Source organism: Mangifera indica, chromosome 14 (genome assembly GCF_011075055.1).
Source record: "Mangifera indica cultivar Alphonso chromosome 14, CATAS_Mindica_2.1, whole genome shotgun sequence".
Taxonomy (NCBI): domain Eukaryota; kingdom Viridiplantae; phylum Streptophyta; class Magnoliopsida; order Sapindales; family Anacardiaceae; genus Mangifera; species Mangifera indica.
In genome coordinates this window covers 7911390-7932047 of record NC_058150.1, presented here as the reverse complement: position 1 = coordinate 7932047, position 20658 = coordinate 7911390, and the positions used below count along the sequence as shown (strand labels likewise).

The 20658-nt window shown below is 32.7% G+C and overlaps 1 protein-coding gene across 2 annotated transcripts; it reads right to left on the bottom strand.

The window, feature by feature from the left end:
• Nucleotides 1-16437: 16437 nt before the first annotated feature.
• On the bottom strand, nucleotides 16438-20383 carry LOC123196027 (probable myosin-binding protein 4). Of its 2 annotated transcripts, none has more exons than XM_044609910.1 (3): nucleotides 20261-20383; nucleotides 18441-19654; nucleotides 16438-18362 (listed from the first exon to the last, which is right to left on the bottom strand). In XM_044609910.1, the coding sequence occupies exons 2-3, from the start codon at nucleotides 19507-19509 to the stop codon at nucleotides 16876-16878; spliced, it is 2556 nt and encodes an 851-aa protein (XP_044465845.1). In that variant the 5' UTR covers nucleotides 19510-19654; nucleotides 20261-20383; the 3' UTR covers nucleotides 16438-16875. The 2 variants fall into 2 exon arrangements, with proteins under 2 accessions (XP_044465845.1, XP_044465844.1); XM_044609909.1 differs by having other exon boundaries at nucleotides 18441-19649; nucleotides 20261-20363.
• Between the last annotated feature and the right edge of the window lie 275 nt (nucleotides 20384-20658).

The following is a 20658-nucleotide window of genomic DNA, read 5'->3' as shown; positions in this document are numbered from 1 at the left end:
GGTTTTCTGCTACTGCCTTTGAGCCCGTACGACAACGATAGTGGTCTTTCGTGTTGTTTGAAGCAACATCGACGACGAAGAGTATACCAACCAAGGGCTGTAGAAGTTCTTTGGCCTCGAGGTTTGATCTGTCCATGTCTCGTTCACAGTGTTTCAACGTTATATCGTTTATGATAGTCTGGTGTGTTGGTAAAAAAGATTAAATGTGTTGGTGTTTGTTTATGTTAAATGGTTGGTTTTATGATTTTTTCTGCTATGTTGGTTTAGGGTTAATGCTATGGTGATTCATTTTACGTATATAGTAGGCATAACAATTTTACATGTAGGTTTTGCATGCTTCCCTAAGTGCTGTTGTGTACGTAGGGTTTGTTTTTCTTCATCGGATTCTTTAACTATTTTGTTGCTTTACATGAAAAATGGGGTAGTTCGAGATGGGTGTTTTAGGGTTTATCCTGTATATGTAGTTTTTATGTAAACTGCTGGATCTGATGTTTTTAATTAACTATTGATTGTAAATAAAACTTCTGATTAGGGTTTTTACTTATATTAATAATATGATTGATTACAGATTAGATATGCTTACATGAGGAGTTATTATATGCGTACTGTTATAGTATATATGGTTATATGTATACTGCCTACTGTATAATGTATTCATACTGTTAACAGGTAATACTTATGTGCAAATTGTATTACATACTTTCATGCTTATTGTAACATGCTTATATAATGTATTATAACATATGAATTGAGCATGCATACTGTTAATCAATTGTATATTGGAATATTGTTTGAGTGGTTGTGAACATGCATTATTTGGTATATTGGCTGGACATCCAGGAGTGCAGTGCTATTGGCGTGACAGGAAGGGGTAATACCTTCAAGTCTCCTGGTTTAACAATGCCCCGTACCAATAATGTAAATAAATGTGTGATGTTTCATGTTTGCATTGGCACTGCATTCTGATCACATGATGGCTGAATAGTTCACCTGGTTGCATGCTGTTTACATTCTGCTGTAACGTGCTCACTTATGTACTGTTGGATGCTTCATTATTTGTTTGATGGTTGTGAACATACATTTTTGGGTTAATGGATGAACATGCATGCTGGTTAATATATTCATACTGAACATGCAATATTTGGTATATTGGGGATATGTCAGACATAGGATGTTGCCCACGACGCGGTTTAATTTACGATTTGATGCCTGTGGTATTCCTTGTGAAATCAACAATGTTGATTCAAATGAGTATAGCTACATTGTCTTCATCAAAGACTTGAAAAACTGTATAGCCAATGAAGATGAAACAGTGGAGTTGTATTTGGAGGAGAAAATAAAGGTTCAAGCAAAAAAGCCTAATGAGGTGGGGAGATATATTATAAACTATGATGAAGATATATGTCATATGTTTGAAGAGTATGGTAGGGCTAAGCTGAAAGATATTGACATGTTTGTAGAATTCCTTCCAATTGCGACAGTTGGAAATATGGCTCCTTTGCCACTTGAACAGCAGCCACCCCAACCCTCACAGCAGCCTGCAGAACCCTCACAGCAGAGTGCAGAAGCCTCACAACAGCCACCCCAACCCTCACAGCAGAGTGCAGAAGCCTTATAGCAGCCACCCCAACCCTCATAGCAGCCTATCCAACCACCACAACCCTCACACCAACCTACACATCCCTCAGAAGAGGCTTCCCATCCTTTACAGCACTATGGACAACCATCAGAATAGTCTCTCCAACAACCATCTGATTGGAGCAATGAATCTGATGAGTATGAAGGGGAAATCTTTGATATTGAATATAGTGACAAAGACTTTCATTGGAGTGATGCCTCCTATGAAGATGTACAGTTTAACGATGCTAATGATGATTTGGAAAATATAAATGAAGATACGCCTGCAGCACCTGTTCACAGTTCAGATGAAGAGACAGTTGAAGGTATGAACAATGAGACAGCTGAGGGTCTATCTAATGATGAAGAAGGCAGTGGAGATGAAAGATCACATTCATCGAGTTCTGAATGTGATGCTTCTACAAGACTGTCTAGGTTTATGAAGGGAAAAACATTCATATATAGTATAGATGGGAAAGTTACTTTTGAGGAGGGACAAATTTTTGAAAGTGTGGATTATTTTAGAGAGGTTTTAATCGATTACACAGTTCAAAGGGGCTTCAAATTGAGGAAGATATATAATGAGAGGAAGAGAATCAAATTAGTCTGTGCAACAGAGGGTTGTCCATATCATCTATATGCAGCTATGATGGTCGATCGACAGTCTTTCCAAATAAGAATATATGAGCCCAGACACACTTGTTTGAGGGTTCAGAACAACTCAGCAGCTACTACTCCTTGGATAGCAAAGAAAATGGGGAGTTTTATTCGGTCACAAAGAGGGTCAACCATTAAGCCTTTGGCTGACCAACTGGAAAGGGATCACTTTTTGAAGATTAACAGTAAAAAACTATATAGGGCTAGGAAAATTGCAACTGGGATGTCAGTAAAGGAGCACTCTGACTCATTCAATTGGTTGTTTGGGTATTATGACATTTTGATGGTTAGTAATCCGGGTTCAAGGGTTGTTTTGAAAGTCATTAGGGAAGAAATCCCAGCAACTCCAACATTCCATAGATTTTTTGTGAGCTTTGCAGCACAGAAAAGGGGATTTATCGAGGGATGTCGTCATTTTGTGGGAGTAGATGGTTGCCATCTCAAGGGTCATTTTGGGGGAGTTCTTCTGTCTGCAGTTGCACTGGATGCCAATAGTGGGATATTCCCATTGGCTATTTGTGTGTGTGAGGTTGAGAATACTGACACATGGGGGTATTTCATCAATTTACTGCATGATTTTTTAGGGGATGTCGAGCCTATCACTTTTATGAGTGATAGGCAGAAAGGGTTAATAAATGCTTTACAAACATAGTGGCCGAGCGCCAAAAGCAGATTCTGTGCAAGGCATGTTTATGCCAACTTTAGGAAAATTTTTCCTGGGATACGCATGAGAAACCTTTTTTGGGCTGTCTGTAGAGCATCTAATAAGGTTGATTTCCATAATGCATTAATAAAAGTACGGGAGGTTGATCAGACAACACATGAATGGATCATTGAAAATGAACCTGATCAGTGGTCTAGGTTTGGATTTGATACACATGCCAAATGTGATCATATCACCAACAACATGAGTGAATCCTTCAACAGCTGGCTTGGAGAAGATAGGGAGCTGCCAATTTTGAGTTTGTTGGAACTTTATCGGAGGAGAATGATGACAAGAATTCATGATAGGCTCAAGGCAGCTAGAGGGTGGGTTACCCCATTGCCACCACTGCTGTTAACCAAGCTGAATAAGAATATTGAATCTGCTAGAAATGTGAGGATTCTCCATGCTGGTCTGATGGAGTTCGAAGTCATTGACATGTCTGTTTTGCCAAGTAGAACATACACACTGGATCTTCAAAAGAGAAGCTGTGATTGTGGCATATGACAGATTTCTGGTATCCCATGTCAGCATGCAGTGTGCTCCATACTGCATATGAATTTTTCTTCATTTGAATTATTTGTTGATGAGAAACTCAGAATTCCAGTATATATGACAACTTATCGTGGAATAATTCATCCAGTTCCAGATAAAAGGAACTGGCCAACCTCTGAAAGCAAGCTGCTCCCACCCCATAGACATCCAACCGTGGCAGGCCAAGAAAAGCAAGAAAAAGAGACCCTGATGAAAGACCAAAGAGAAAACAAATGTCCACTGTTAGATGCAGTCTGTGCAAGGCAATTGGTCACAACAAGAGGTCATGTAAAAATAATCCTGATGCTACAAATAGAAGAAATAAAAAGGTAATCATTATACATCATTTTTTATTCTTTTATCATACCCTCTGGTTTATTATTCCTTAACTAATTCTCCAATTTTTTGTTTTGTTAACAGAGAAAGACAATACCAAGTATGACAACTCACTCGACATGGGCACAATTTTCGCAATCTGCTTCTAGCCAATTGTAATATCCAGTCTTGCCAAATAGTTTTGGAGTAGAATGTTATAAATTTTTTGATATACTATTGTTGACATTTCATCTGATTGTAATTGCATGTATGATATTTGTTTTGGTAATGTTGTGTAGATTTACTGCATTGGTGCTTGCTTTTTTGGTTTATGCAGTAATATGTTAAAATTTATATTCTGGAATTCAATGGATTCTGTTGATAACTGCACTTGCATTGGTTTCTGATGATAATTGGTGTTGCATTGGTAATGTTGACATATGGTTTCTGCACTTGAAGGTTCCAATTTGGTTTTTTCGGTTTCTGAAAGTTTATTGTTTTCCAACTTACATGTCACAATTCAGTTTTCTGCATTTTCTTTTTGTTTCTGAAGAATTATTGTTTTCCACCTTATGGTCTCCTTGGTTTTCTGCATTTTCCTTTAGTTTCAGAAAGTATATTTGGTTTCTTCTGCATTTTATTGGTGAAAGCTGATTATTTTCCAGGGTTCTGTTTATCATTGGGTTTCTTTTGCATTTTCTTTAAGTTTCTCAGAGATTAATTTATTTTCCTGGGTTCTGTTTATAATTTGGTTTCTTCATTTTCTTGTTTCTGGATTTTGGTTTCTGCATTCAGTCTGGAATTTGAAATGCAGAAAAACACCATTCTCTTAACGTGATTGAAATGAAAAATGCACAATTTGGTTTCTTCATTTTCTTGTTTCTGGATTTTAGTTCTGCATTTTCAGTCTGGAATTTTGGATTTTGGTTTCTGCATTTTCAGTCTGCAATTTGAAATGCATAAAAGCACCATTCTGGAATTTGAATTACAGAAAAGCATCAGTCTGAAATCCCATTAAAATGAGCTTATCAATTGAGCAAAAGGTAATCCAAATCTTGAAGGCATAAAAGCGTCAGTCATTAAAATGAGCTTACCAATTTAATGTAAATTGGTGGTTTCTGTCCTACGGGGTAAATTGGTAATTTCACTCAATCCCTCAAGTCAATTTTATGGGCGGATTTTGCAGATTATCCATATTGAGGGGTATTTTTGTCATTTCATCCAGTAAGGGTAAAATAGACATTTTACCCTTATGCAAACAGATATCATCCATATTAACAGCTCATGGGTGGGAAAACTAGATTTTCATCTGCCGTGGGTGGCATTTTGAGAAAGCATCAAAAGATGGGTGGGAAATAGTCCTTCTCCCTTTTTTAAATTATCATATAATTCCAAATTAACGAAAAAATTAAAACAAAAAACTTTTTAAATATACAAATCATACAAAAACCCTCTTATTTCACTTTTCATCCATACTCACCCCTTCTTTTTTTGAGTTAACCAAGCTTTAGTTGTCATTCCCACTTCCAACAACCATTTGTGTTGTTGATTTGGCTTTCAAACACAAACCAAGTGGGAATAAGTCTTTTAGCCTATAATATATGTGGTTCTTAGAGCTAGGTTTATTTGGAAAGCCTTTGCAGTTTCTTCTAGGAGTACATTATATTTTTCCACCTAAGGTTTTGCATAGAATAATACATTTGCGCACAGACTTAAACTTTGTTAATAAAAAAAAAATCATAACATAATACTTTTAAAAATCTAAATTTACGAAACTATAGTTGTCATTCTTACTCCAAATTACCCTTTAAATATTTAAATGGCATAAAAACACTTTTAAAATTACTATTTCATAAATTACCATATAAAACCAATTTACCATTTCATTTTTAAAATTATCATATAACTCCAAATTAACAAAAAAAAAATTTAAAAACTATTTAAATATAAAAATTACAGAAACCATCTAACTTTTTCAAAATTTTTGGATGGCTATTACTTTTTTTTGCCCTTACACTATCTTTTTTTTTTTTTAATTTGATTATGGTATAAAAGTATTATTTATACCATCAAAGGTTTAAAAAATATTTTTGATCCACCTTGGGTTTTTGACACAAAAATTAATTTAGATTAATCTAAAACAATTCAAAACTAGATCAGATTATGTTTGACTGACATGAAAGCAATAGAAACTAACTCAAATTGACCCAAATATGTTACTATAGTATAATTTGTTTGGGTTAGATTGAAGTATCAACGGTATCTATGAAAAATGCCTCTAAGTAAAGCATCTATGGTTTCTATAATGAACATGACATTCAATCTTAGACATCTATTCATTAACATAAACAAGAATAACAAGTCGTTTCTTTTCATGAGTTGTCTACTATACTTGTTTTTACTATGAGTAATGTTATATGTACAACTTTTATGCATAAATTTATGTATAAACAACAATATATCATCATGTAATTGGATAGTTGAAAATAAAAAATAAAACAATACTCAATCACATAGTGATATATAATTGTTTGCACATAAAAGTTGAGCACATAATTTTATTGTTTCACTATGACACCTTTTCTTTGTTTTGTCTTCAACATCATATGCTATGTTTAGTTTTTCACCTCACTTAGGTCAAACCATTTTGAAATTGATGCGGGCTACCAAGACAAGGCAAGGAAAAAAATGTAGACCTTGGTAGCTCATGCAGACTTAGAAATTGTTAATGTCGAGGGCATGACTCACAACATGTTGAGTCATACCTTTATTAGCTTTTTGACAAATTAACCCGTTAAAATATAATTTTTTTAATTTTTAATAAATCGTATATTATTTGTTATTTTTTAAAAGTCATGTCATATTGATTCATAGGCTTTTTCGAGAGGTTTTGACATGACCCATTTTATTTGCACACCTTGGCGCCACTCACAAATTTAAGGGTTATACCAAAATTTTATGAGGGTTGACACAACCGACTACCACCTTTTATAAAAAATGATCAAGGTTGTTTAATAAATAGTTAATATTATGTTAAAATGATTGCAATCGTAAATGGAAATTAATTTTTTCAATTATCTTGAAGTTCTTTGGGAGGTTGATTTTCTCTTGCTGATTATTAGTAGCTCATGATTAGATTACTTTGGTGTATAATGAATAATTTTTTTAATGGCTTAAGTGATTTATCTTTCTATATTATACACTCAATTAAAGGTAACTTTCAATGAGACTTTTGTGTTACAACAAAATTTTGACAATTTGTAATTCAAATATTTGATTTGTTTTACTGAAGATTGTGTTCTAATCACTTGTTTTAGATATACTATATCTAAACTTAATCACACTTTTTATTACTTTGTAACACAAAATTAATTTATTGTTTTTAAGGTGAACCTTCCAATGCAATAAGATGAAGACCTTGAAGGTTATTGTGTCGTTAGGCCTCTACAATGTACTACTGGGCATTTCCCTTCCCAAAAAGTAGCGCCAGAGGAGAGATTTTATTACAAACTTACGCATTCACACCTAATTCTATTTTCAATTAAGGTGGATTTCTAACAATTCTTCTCTAATCACACATTGAACCATTGTCTAATACTATTCAAAACAAACCCCCCAAACTAGACCATGACCTCATATGTGTTTATGTGCCCTTAGGGGAGTAAAGCTGTAGAGCTAAAAGCTCCCTTTAATTGGTAGATAATTAAATGGACCAAAAACCTTCTTCAGGTGGATTGTTTATTAAAACTTGACTCTCATACCATTTGTTGATAGCTCCACAAAGTGCTACCAGGCTTGTGAAGCAAACAATGTTAATCTTTCAATTATGAGGTCAAGATCAAAGATGAGGAAACACTTCACCAAAAAATAAAAAAGTAAATTGAACAAGACAATAATTCACTTTGGGATTACAACAATACAAGAAATAAGAACTGGTCATCACACTTACATGGTTTATAGAACATGTCATTCGTGGAAATAGAATAGTATGAAGTTTGCGGTTTTGCAAGCTTAAGAATCACGTGGAAAAGCTGAATGAGGACACATTGTTTTGATCAAGAAAGAGGAAGGACAAAACTAGCAAATATGGTTATCTTGCACGAGTATCCTCTATGTATATATGGTTGAGCACATATCAGAATTTAAAGGTTTCTCAAATTTGCCCAACCAGTGTTTTTAGTGGTTTCTCAAATTTAAAAACTCTTTAAATATACAAATTATACACAAACCCTCTTATTTCTCTTCCCTTGTATGCTCACCCCTTTTCTTTTGAGGTAAACAAACTCCAGTTATTATTCTCACTTACAACAACCATTTGTGTTGTTGATTAGACTTTCAAACACAAACCAAGTGTCGATATCTCTATTTTCAGCTCAATCCCTCAATAATTTCATTGATTCTTGTTAACAAAACCTCTAGTTACTCAAATTAAAAACTGATGGCAATCTCCCTCAATAATGTAATTTGACCTCTCTCTAGTTTTTGTCAGACCTCTCTGTCACACAACCTCGCCTTTTTCGGTAGTCGTTGAATCATCGCTCAAAAATTAGACAACAATGATTGTGAGATTTAATGATGATTGGGGGTTTTAGAAACTTAAATACAAGTTTTCAAACTTATAAAAAGATTAAACTGTTAAATTTAAAATGTTTAGGCCTAATTAGTAAAAGGTTTTATTTTTAACTTTTTCAAAATTTTTAGATGATGATTACTTTTTTTTGCCCTTACACTATTTATTTTTTTAAACAAAATTTGATTTTGGTATAAAAGTCTTATTTGTACCATCAAAGGTTGAAAAAATATTTTTGATCCAAACCTTGGGAGGGAAATGCAATGTACTCTTCCAAAAAATAAGGCAAGTTACCTATGAAAGATTGTCGGGGGTGGACTCCACTTCTTTAAATTTCTATAAGCACGAAAATGTGAAAAATATATGAAAAACTTAATTAAAATAATAAATTTTTAAGGGTCTATATGGATATAACTAAAAGTTTTCATTTATATAATCGACGTTTGGATTATGACAGAATTTCTCTTAAATATAAATTACATTTTCACTATTTTTCACAGTTTTCAAATATCGGTCTTCAATACTTTGATTTGATTTTTAGTCAAAACTTAATCATTTATAGTTTCCCACATTTGGCTTTGAAGAATTAAAATGTATTTCTGAATTTTCTTCATCATTATTCATTGTAGTTCACCATAAAACACTATTTGTCGTAGTTCTTCGCCATTTGGTATTCAATTTGCATATTTCAAGTGTTTTTTAATCTAAAAAGGCCAAATGACTATTTTCCATCTAAGGTTTGTTGCAACTCAACTTTCCACTATTAACTATTAAAAATTTAAATATCTCTTTATTTATTCAATTTTACTATTATTGTTAGAAATAAAATTATCATTTAATATAAATATTTAAAAAATTATAAATTCATCACATTTCTCTCATAGGTTTTAAAACTAATAATTTGCCCCACCTTCCCCCATCAAAAGTTTAAAAAACTTACATTCCCCCTAGGACTGAGACTGGGTCTCTTCATTGTGCTATGCAGAGATCTTAGTCTCTTTGTCTTACAATCGTTGCACAACGAAGCAACGAAGAGACCAAGATCTCTTCGTTGCGTGACAAAGAAATCCAAATTTCAGTCTCTTCATGTGTTGATCCTTGAGAGGAGAGGATGACCAATGATTGTCAGAAATTGACAACTGTTGAGAGAAAAGTTAAGAGGGAGAGAGAACGTCGTCGTTGTTGTCATCTTAGACCGTTGAGGGGAGAATGTGATAAATTTTTAGTTTTTAAAATATTTTTATTAAATAACAATTTTATCCCTAATAGTAATAGTGAAATTTAACAGAATAATAAGTATTTAGATTTTTAATAATTAACAAGTGGAAAGTTGAGTTTGCACCAATCCTTGGGTGGGACATAGTCGTTTGGCCATCTAAAAAATTGAAAAGAAAGTTAGTTGTTACAATTTTCATATTACATTATATTAATTTTTGTGATAAATATTTGTTTGCACGCAGTTTTTTTAATGTTTAGGGGTTAATGAAAAAGGTTAGGGCGTTAGAATTGTTGATTGAATTTGTTGATTGATTTTGTTAGTGTTTTTATGATTTATGTTGTGAATATTGTTGGAATTGAATAAGAAATAAGTGTTTTTAGTGTTAGCATAATTTTTTAGTTCATGTTGGGAAGATTTACACGAATTTTTTAATGGTGTTTGCGGAATTTATGCCAACTGGTGTTCAGGTAAAAAATTCCTAAAACCCCCAGTTCACTCTTTGTTTTTAAAAGGGTGCCCACTATATATAAAAATTTATAAGAACCACTATGTGAACCCCTGTTTGCATCCTCTTCACAATATTAACGTAATTTCTTGACTAAGATTCGTAGTTGGCATTTTTTTTTTTAGGCATAAACTCAAGTCCATACCAAAGAAACCAAGCCAATAAATTTTGAAATAAATGAGTTCACATTTATTTTTACGGTATCTCATTTTTTCAAGATCTATTCAACATTTATATTATTTTTAGAATGTATGTTTCAATTTGTTTATATTTGGCCATAATCAAAGAAGTATTTAGATATTTTGTTTGCAAAACATTACATTGGATAAAAAAAATAACAAGTAGAAGGTTTAATTGGATAAATCTCTTAGGTGGTTGATACGTTTTTAACTTCTCATCATTGTACATCTCAAGTGACAATAAAAGGGCACAAAGACAAGATGTGTGAGATCTAAATAAGGTTAAATGACAAGCAGAAGAGATTATTCGATAATACATTTTTAGGGCACTTCTTTAAGTTAAACTATTTTAGATTCAATGGTATAGTAACGCATTCAGTAATATGTGATGAGGAAATCTATTGAAGAGTTTCTGTTCTAATTGAGTGGGGTGGATGTGTGCTTCAATCAATATGAGTTCACATGGGTGACTGGTTAATCGCTATACTGACTGCTTTATATACATTTTCTCTTCAAACTAACAAAGAATATGAGAGACCCATATTTTAAATAAGGGGGTTAATAATATCCAATGAACTAATCTTAGTTTTTTTGAAGGTTGCATGGGGGGACAATGATGGAGACATAATAAAGCTTTCAATATTATATTGTCGGCATGTTGAATTATTGGGTGTAGACTTACAAAAGATTATCAATGCAAAGATAGGATTACTTATCCCTATTTAACAAATGACCATGAGCTATAACGGGTATGGGATTCTCACCATGGAATCCATGAAAACAAGTGATTCCTTGAGGAGGTATTGGCCATTCGTTTTCAGTTTTACTTCTACATAATTTATTATATGTTATATCATGATTATTTAAACAATTTTTGTTTCCCCTCTATCGTAATTTAGTGTGTTATTCTCTATAATTATGCATTGCCTTTCATACCCAACTAAGATAACCGATTATTTCTTTTTTTTCAAATCAATTTTACAATAGTATTAGGTAAGATATAAAAACATTTAAATATATAAAAAAAAAATTCTATTATAAAAATGAGTTGTTAGCTTGGGTTTGTGCTTGAGAGTGAAAGTGATGACGGATCAATCTTGGCTTAAAAAATTAAATTAAATTTTATAATTTATGTATTTATCAATTAATTTCATATTCAAAATCAAAAAATAAGATTTTAAATATTATATTTGAATCAAACATGGAAGTTTGTGAGCTCAATGAGCTGAACAATAACGAGTTTGAGTTCAACTAGAGTATAGTACTCAAATTGAACTCCCAAAATTCTTAACCTGAATTTTTAGCTTCAAAATACACAGAATTATAATTAGAAGATCCATCAACAAAATTCAACGCACTGCCATCAGTACTATTATCCTTGGGTTCCAGCACCATTGCATCACCCAAAACTTGCCACTGCACTGCCTCCAGTTGTAGCTAGAAGTGCTACTGGCATAGGAAAGTCCTATGGTATAAGGACTCAATAATGGAGTAGCTTAAAGTAAAGGGTTGCTAGCTTGATATTACAAAGACAATGCCTAGGCTAGGAAGATGTTTCTTGCTCGTTTTCAAAAAGAATCAAACTTGCTGGTATGGGCTGTTTCTTTCTTTGGTGCATAATAATGTGTAGCTTCATCTCTTGCTACACTCTAGAGCTCAAAATGACGTCAACGTTGGGAGAGGCTAGATCAACTGCACTGGACGAGGAATTTGTAGTTGGGCGTCGTCGGTATAGGCTAGATTGGCTACGTTTGACAGAGAAGAAATTAGAAGAAAGAGAAAAGGGTGACAGAGAAAAAAAAAAAAAGGAGGAAAGAAAGTAAAAGAAAGAGAAAGAAATGACCAAGGAGAAGAAAGAACAAGGGGTAATATAGTAATTTAATGTTTTTGAACTGTGTTAGGGTTATTTTCTGTTAATTACTCTATACTTTGAACGAAAAAATGTGATTTATATCTTCATTTGATGGTAAAGTGTTTTAAGTCCATCCTTAGAGAGGAAAATGTTAAATACTCAATATTAAAATGTTAAACTTATATCATAAATTTTATTTTTACAGTTTATCATGCATTTTTTTATCATCTGTATCTAATCTTACTGGATATTGTTGCATTATTTACCAATTTAATTTTAAATTTCTCGGTCTTTGAAAGAAGTTGGTACTTGTGTGTCATGGATGAAGAATAAATGTTAGGTTTAGGGATAAAATGACTTAGAAAGAATTGCTTTTTGATAAATACCCTAATTAGTAAATACAAGAATGAGAAAGGAAAGGTATCAAAATTATATGGGTATAATACGGTAAATAGGAAAAAATGCGTTTATAAAATAATGATCATAAAATTCAGGTACGGAAAAAATACAGAATGTGTATATATGTATTTAATATGACATATTATTAATGATACGTTTCTAAAAATACAATAATATCAAATATAATTTTTACACATTTTATAGATAATCTGGTTAACAATTCAAATGTAAAATATCTAACTGATTATCTAATATAATATAATATATAATCAAGATTCAATTATCATAAAAAATTATTGGGAGAGAATAGAGATTTGGATGACAAAAAATTGGATTTTTGTTTTATATAGTTATAACATTATAGTAATTAATTGAAAATGCAAGGACATTTTCATACTTTAAAAAATTCATAAAAAAAAAATGACAAACATACATGTTTAATATAAAAAACCTATAAAATAGGTATTTAATGCATTTTGGGTCCAAAAATTCGGAATGACATGTTTAAAATGTGAATTAAACACAAATAATTCGTGTTTTTATTAACTAGGGTAAATAGGCTAAATGACTATTTCCTGCCCAAATTTTGACAGAATGACAATTTTTCATTTTTTAAGTTTGAAAAGTCTATTTTTCATTCATTCATTCATTCAAGAGTTATTTTTAACAGTTAAATGATATTTTTGTTATTTTATATAAAATCTAATATGGTTGATGTCACTTAACCTTCTACACACAAACATAATATATATTTACACAATTACTTTATATTTTATATTTTTTTCCTTTTTTTCTTTTAACTTTTAAATTAATATCACTTACATTTTATATCACGATCAATTTTCCAAATCTATTTTGTTTTTATACAATTATAACAAAGTAACTGAATAAAATAATATTTTTGTATATAACAAATAGGACCAATCCCAGGAGCACAAAGGTTGAAGATTTTTCATTTTTCATGACCACCAATTTGGAGTTTACTTACCACTAGTCACAGCTTTCTTATCCATTTTTGAAAGCATCAACGGTGGATGAGGAGGAATGGGGAAGAAGAAAGAGAGGTGAGGGAAGAAGAAAGAGGAGAAGAGTTGCAGGAGTGGCTGATTGGGTTGGAGAGAGTGAGAGAGAAGAGATGGTGGCATGCTTACGAGAGAGCGTTGGAGTGGTTGACTAGGATAGAGAGAGTGCCAGAGTGGTTTACTAGGTTGGAGAGACAGTGTCAGAGTGGTAGACCAAGCTGGAGGGAGATTACCAAAGAAGGATGACGGTGTGTTTGAGTTGAAGAGAGATTAGTGAAAAAGAGGGAGTGTCGATTTGATTGACCGAGTTGGAGATTGATTTTTGGAGAAGGATGGTGGTGTGCTTTAGGTGGTGTATGCTTGGGGCTAGAGAGAGATTGTAAAAAAAGATAGATTGTCCGAGTGGTTTACTAGATTAGAGATAGGTTTTCAAAGGATGGTGGCGTGCTTATGGTTGTTTGTGCTTGGGGATGGAAAGAGTGTCAAAGAAGAGATGGTTGTGCCAATGTGGTTGACTAAATGTGTTTAGGGCTAGAGGAAGAGTGTTGAAAAAAGATGACGACATTGACATGGCTGACTAAAAGTGTTTGGGGCTAGAGAGTGAGTGTTGAAAAGTTGTTGGCAAGGAGAAAAAATTTATAAACTTTTAAGGGCACATTGTTGTTTAGCTTAGGGTATTTTTTTTCTTGTTATCAAATTTATAAAAAAAATAAATTAACAAATTTTATTAAGAAATTCAATAGAGGAATGGAAATTTTGAGTTTTTAAATGGTGGAAAATTGTTGTTTTATTAAAATTTTGGTGGAAATAGTCATTGGCTCGACAAGTAGGGCAAACTCTATAAGACATTTTTTAAACATTCTTAGGGGATAGTGTCTTGTTTAGAGCAATGTTATATACATTTATAATAAATAATAATTAAAATATCATTGATAATGTGTTACCATATAATTAAATATTTCTTTATCTCTGATTTTATTTTACTAGATTACATAACAACATATTATTGTTAGTGCTTAAGTTATTATTCATTATAAATACATATTATTATATCATTTTATTTATTGTCGTTAATTGGAATAAAGTTGGGAGTTAAACTTTGAAATGTGTATGGAAATCATGAAACATTTTGGGTTGATGAATCAACCTCAAGACAAAGTACCATTAGATCTTACATAATACCATATATAAAATCTAATACACACCACAACATGTTTAGATTACAATTCAAAATGTGGTTAGATTTACAATTCACAGTTCAAGGTCCTCTCTCCTAGTCTTAACCACTAGGCTAGCACCCACCAAAAGCTAATACTCAATTACATATGTAATTAGGACTTGCAAAATAACCAATTTGCTTTTATTTGTTTTTAATAACTGATATACATAATTTCAAGCCATTTGCAAGATAAACTATGATAGACAACAATGGTTATAATTGGCTAATCAATTATGTTATCTACTATTATAAAAACAATAAACAACATGTGTGGTTTAAATACAAAAAAGTTTTTTATGTGACTCTTCTTGAAAAAAGACTTAATTGTGAAGAATTATTTAAAAGTGGTTGTTTATTTCCGAAAGTTACCTCACTTATCTTAGAATAAAGCATCTGATCGTAAATGTAAAAATGTTAGCAAATTGCATTACAAAGATCTTTTTCTTTTTCCCCATCAAAAAATTAAGTGTCACAAATGGACATATCTACAAGGTAGGTTGTTTGTCCTTGGCAAGTTAACCTTTATTCTTGGGAAATACATGTCTATTGAGTTTAAGCTTCTCAATGCATGAACCATTTGTAGGTTGTTTCAGGATGTGTATGAGAATACAACTATTTGAAGTCATTGTTATCTTTTGCTCAGAATCTAGGGAAGAATGATATGCCTAGGATTTATCTATCGACAAATCTTTGGAAGAGTGGTATGTCAAAAATTGATAATACTTTGGTATTTTTAGCAAATACTCTCCTTCTAGCACTAAACTATTATTAAGACAATAATTAATGTATGCAATTTTGAATCTTGCACTAGATAGACTACAATAATGACGTTTAGATTTAGTTAATCAGTTTTGTTATCCAATATTATGAAAGTAATAAATTGTGTGTAGATTGGATTCAAAAAAAAGTTTTAAAAATGGTTTACCTATCGCTTATAAGCTTACATCCACGATTATGTTATTGACAACTTTGAAAAATTGATTAGACAAAGTGTAGATTGAATTTACAAAGGAGTTTGTTTTGAAAAAGACTTAACTGTAGAAATTTATCTTATAATGATAGTTAGATTTTACTAAAAGTCACGTCACCTATCTTAGGATAAAATTTATCTGATTCTATGTGTAGGATGCTAACTTTGTAGGTTACGGAAATCTTTTTTTTCCCTTCTTACTCCTCCAATTGACCTTTGATATATTTTTAAGATAAAAAAGACCGTTACAATCTTATCAATTATATTTTAAATATAAATACAAACAAAAAACTTCATATTATTTTCTTCTATTATGGGTGTGATACAAACAGAAGAAAAACTGGTAAGTTACTTCCTTAGAGTGAGAGATGTCTACCACATGTTGGATCATTGGTTATCAGTCGTATCTTTTAATGTCATTTTATGAGTTTGATAAAGGAAGAGTTTTTCCACCCTCTAGAATCCTCCCTCTTAACCACAAAGCTAGCACACCGTCTACTAATATTTGACCAGCACCACAAAACTCTTCTAAGAATTCTTTTTTGTAATCTTTTTTCTGAGACCAAATTCTATATATATACAATGTTTACTATTGTAAAAAAAATAAAAATTAAAAACAAAATGTGTCCTAAGCTAAGTGTTGATGGGAAGAAAGGAAAGACCACAAAATTGCGGGTTGAAAATTTTCCCATAACTGTATCATAAAGAAACAGGACAATAAAGTCAAAAGCAGAGCCAGAGTAATTTACAATAATAGGCTTTACATCTGTGTATCCTAAAACTTGTATCAATTTACAAATGCCAAAAAATACATGCAACATCACTAATTCATCAACAACAAACTTATAACATTTATTTTTCTTTTTTCTCTTTTCTTTGATCCTATTTTTGGTTCCAACTACAAAAAACATGAAACAAATATGTAGTGCAAAAGCAGAATCCTGAAAAGGAACTTGGCATGCATATTTCAGGGACGAGCTTAATATGGAATGATATTATATGAAAAAAAAATGGCACCACAAAGAGACGCATAAAAAGAAAAACCGAATTCCTGACCTCACAGCTCAAGTATATATTCTGTCAATATGCTTAACCAGTAATGATTTATGTAAACTCAACCAACAGATCTGCATCTACTCTGTATCGCTATTCTTCGTATTTCTTGCAGCCGACAAGCAATTTCTTGAATGAATGACAGCCCCTCATCCCCATTCTGAAGAAATTTAAAAGTATGCTCAAGAAAGTCGCAATCATCCTTGAGTGCTTTCAACCGATCACTGAGGTATATAATTTCATTTTCAAGAGCAACCACATCATTTTCTCTACAATGAGTGAAGTCTTTTTTCCCGTTTGAAACAAAGCTGTTTCCTTCACTAATAACTTGAGCTTCACCAGCTGTAGAATTCAATCTTTCTTGAGCAGGAATGCTTCCATTAGATAGAGGCAAATCTTTATTTATTGATAAACTCTTCTTTTGTGTCAAACAACTTGATGAGTTTCCCTCCTCATCAAGAGGTTCTCCTTGATTGTGCACATCGTCAGCTGCTGCTTCAGAATATGGACCATCAGACATGTCATGCACAACCCCGTTATAAGCAAACATATGAAATTTCCTCTCCAAGCTATCCAAAGATTTCATTATGTACAACTTTTCATTTTCAAACTCTGACCATGAAAACGTGTCAGTATCAGGTTTACCTCTGGACTTAGAGACCTCAGAGTACATTGAGTTACAAGCTACATTGGCATGACCTTCAATATGGTTCAAACTCTCCCCATTAACATTTTCCTTTTTCAAATTAAGATTATCCATCTGTATAGTCTGCATCATTGGTTCATGTGGGTACTTTAACCGAAAATATTCAAGATCTGCTTCCAAATCTTGTATCTCCTTTTCCTTTTCGGCCAGGAGATTGTTAGATTTATCCAATTCCTCAAGATCATACTCTGCTTGTTCTTCCATCATTCTTAAGTACTGTAGAGCATCCATCTGGAGGGCTGCCTTCTCCTCTTGCAACCTGGTAATCATGGCCATTGCCTGATTTGCGGCAACCGCAGAAGCACTTCTTTCTTCATCTAATTCCTTATACAGAGCATTCAAGCATTTACGATCATATTCAACCTGCCTCTTTAACCTATCAATAGTACTTTCACCTTCGATTTCACTAACAGTGCTTCCATCAAATGATTCAAGACTAGCAGACTCGGCTCTGTCTGCCAAATTAGACTTCTGAACAATTTGAATTTTGTTAGAGCCAAAATTATCAGTTATCTGGAATTCATTACCACAACCTTGCACATTGTCACTCATATTGTTCACTGGTAAATTAATTCCCTCAACAGACAACAGATTCAGATTTTGAGAATCTCTATCATGTTCCTCAATAGTTTTTTGTGCAACAGTTGCTTCTGTTTCCTTTTCATTGACAACATTCTTAAAGGCATCACCTGGATCCTCAGAAGTCAGATTCATGGGAGCAAGGTTACTCAGAACCTGATCATTTTTAGTATCTGCTCCAGCTTTTGCACATAGCAACTTCAATATTTCTTCATGAGAGTTAATGGAAGCATGTTGAATATTGGTTATTCTGTTGATGTTTGCTGCAAAAAACTGTTTTAGCTAAAAGGACCGGTCATAACACATACATAAAGATAAAAGAGCAGAGAGAAAGAGCTTACCCTTCTTTGGCAGTACTTCAACAGGTACATCTTCAGCCTCAGAAGATGGGTTCATATTAAGTAGAGAGACAGGGTCAGCTATTGCAGCATGATTGATGCTCTGACAGATTGGTGATTTTCCAGTGGGAACTTCTGAAGTGTTATATGGGTGGGAAATTTCATCTGGTGAAATAAGCTCTGGCAGCGGATTAGAATACGTTTTCTGATGACAATGCTGCCAGTTAAGCTCAGTCAGGTTGTGCGAACCAAATACATTAGGAGTCAAACATTTTATATCATGGGGTTTGTCAGCATCATCCTTTGCCTCATTTATATCACGAATTACACTAGTAAAAGCATCATGATTATGGAATAGGAACTCTGACTCTGAATTGGAAGCGATTTTCAGCTCGATGGATTGAATCTGAGATAAGGAATCAGAACAACTTCCAACAAGACAAGATCCCATGGATTGTCCAGAAAATTTACCCCTTGTTTTCTTCCTGCCGCCCTGGCGGCTTAAAGATGGCACAAAAGAATTAGGTTCAGTCACCCCAGTTCCAGGTGATTTTAACTGGAGTAGTCTTTGCAAGTTTTGTCCCGACTTCCAAGGCTTATTGCAGCATGAACACGAGCTTTTAAAATCCTTGTTTGGATTTGAGCTTGGAGAACCACAACCAACAAGATCAAACCCCAATTTTCCAAAAAGTAGTATGTGCATATCTGCGTTGGAATAATTGTTTGACAAGAATGACAAGAGACAATCATCACACATTGAACAGCCATCGGCAAGCTTACCATGCTTACAACAGAAAATTAAAGATGATATCTGTGATTTGTGATTGCTGCAAAGAAGATTTCGATAAAATTCAGGCCTTTCATTGCCTAACAAATGATCAAGCCTGGAGCACAAAATGCAAGGCAATTGCAATTTGCAATAAACAGCAAATTTTGTCAACAGAAATGAGTAGACAGCTTCAATAAGCAGCAGAAAGATCAAGAACCATTCACAAGCTGTAGATGTTAGAATTGTAGTAAACCGTTGCATATTCCTCTTTGTTTTAAAATATGACATGCCTTTTGCAGCCATTTTGACCAAGATCAATCTAGTAGACCTTAAGTTTAGTATTTGGTCGAACAAAGAAAATCTTCACTTGATCAGAAATGTAGATGTTCCAGAACTCCCAGTGCAAAGTGGAGAATCTCATCTTTATTCTATGCAGTAACCCTCTACACTTTGAGAGAACAAAATATATAAACAATTCAGTAAATTGGAAATCTTTGGGGTAAAAAAAAATTAAGCCACAAACTTTGTGCATTTAAGCAACAAAGAGGATGAAGAGACATCAAAATTTCAAAACTCATAACAGATTCAAATACTAAGAAAACAAATCCGAATTCAGTTAACCTTCACAGATATTGACAAATAGGCAGAATTGATTCTTTTTCCCAGGGAAAAAGAAAAAAAAAAACATAAACAAGGTACAAAAACAGGTAGGCCAAACCCAAATGTGATAATTTCTAATCAATACAGAGGCAAATGCAATTTGTATCAACAAACAAAATGGCATATTAACAATCATTCATGAATAAAATCAAATGCAAAACTACGACCTACACAATAGCGAAAGGGAAAATCCACAACCTAACTCATTAAAGTAAGAAACCAAACCCGGATTTAATGCACATTGCAAGATCCATTACCCAAACCAAACCAAACCAACCCATTTATTTACCCGTGTAAACAAATCCAAAATACCATCAATTCACATTGCAATTGTAAATAAACAAAAAAGCTTAAAACTAGACAATGTAATAGGAAAAAGAAAAACTTTATCTACCCGGTTCTTTGCAACTTTATGGTGGATCAATTGGGATGAAGAAAAGATTGAAAAATGCAGAGAAGTCGTTGTCCGGGAAATTACAGAAACCGTTGAAACCAACTATTTTGATTTCGGTGGGTGGCCAAATAAAGGAAAAATTTAGTTATCTTTTTCCTTTAAACCAAAATAGTAAAAATAAAAAATAATACATAAATCTAAAATATTAGATGAACAATTATCAATTTTGATAGTAACATCAAATTTTTATTTATTTCTCCATATCTAAAAAAAAAAAATAAATAATAATAATAATAATAATAGATTGAATAGGCTAACCAATAAGGTTCTTTTAAGAATTATTTTTGACAAAAATACAAATGTGTGAAATAATAATGATAAATCAATCCATGGACTTT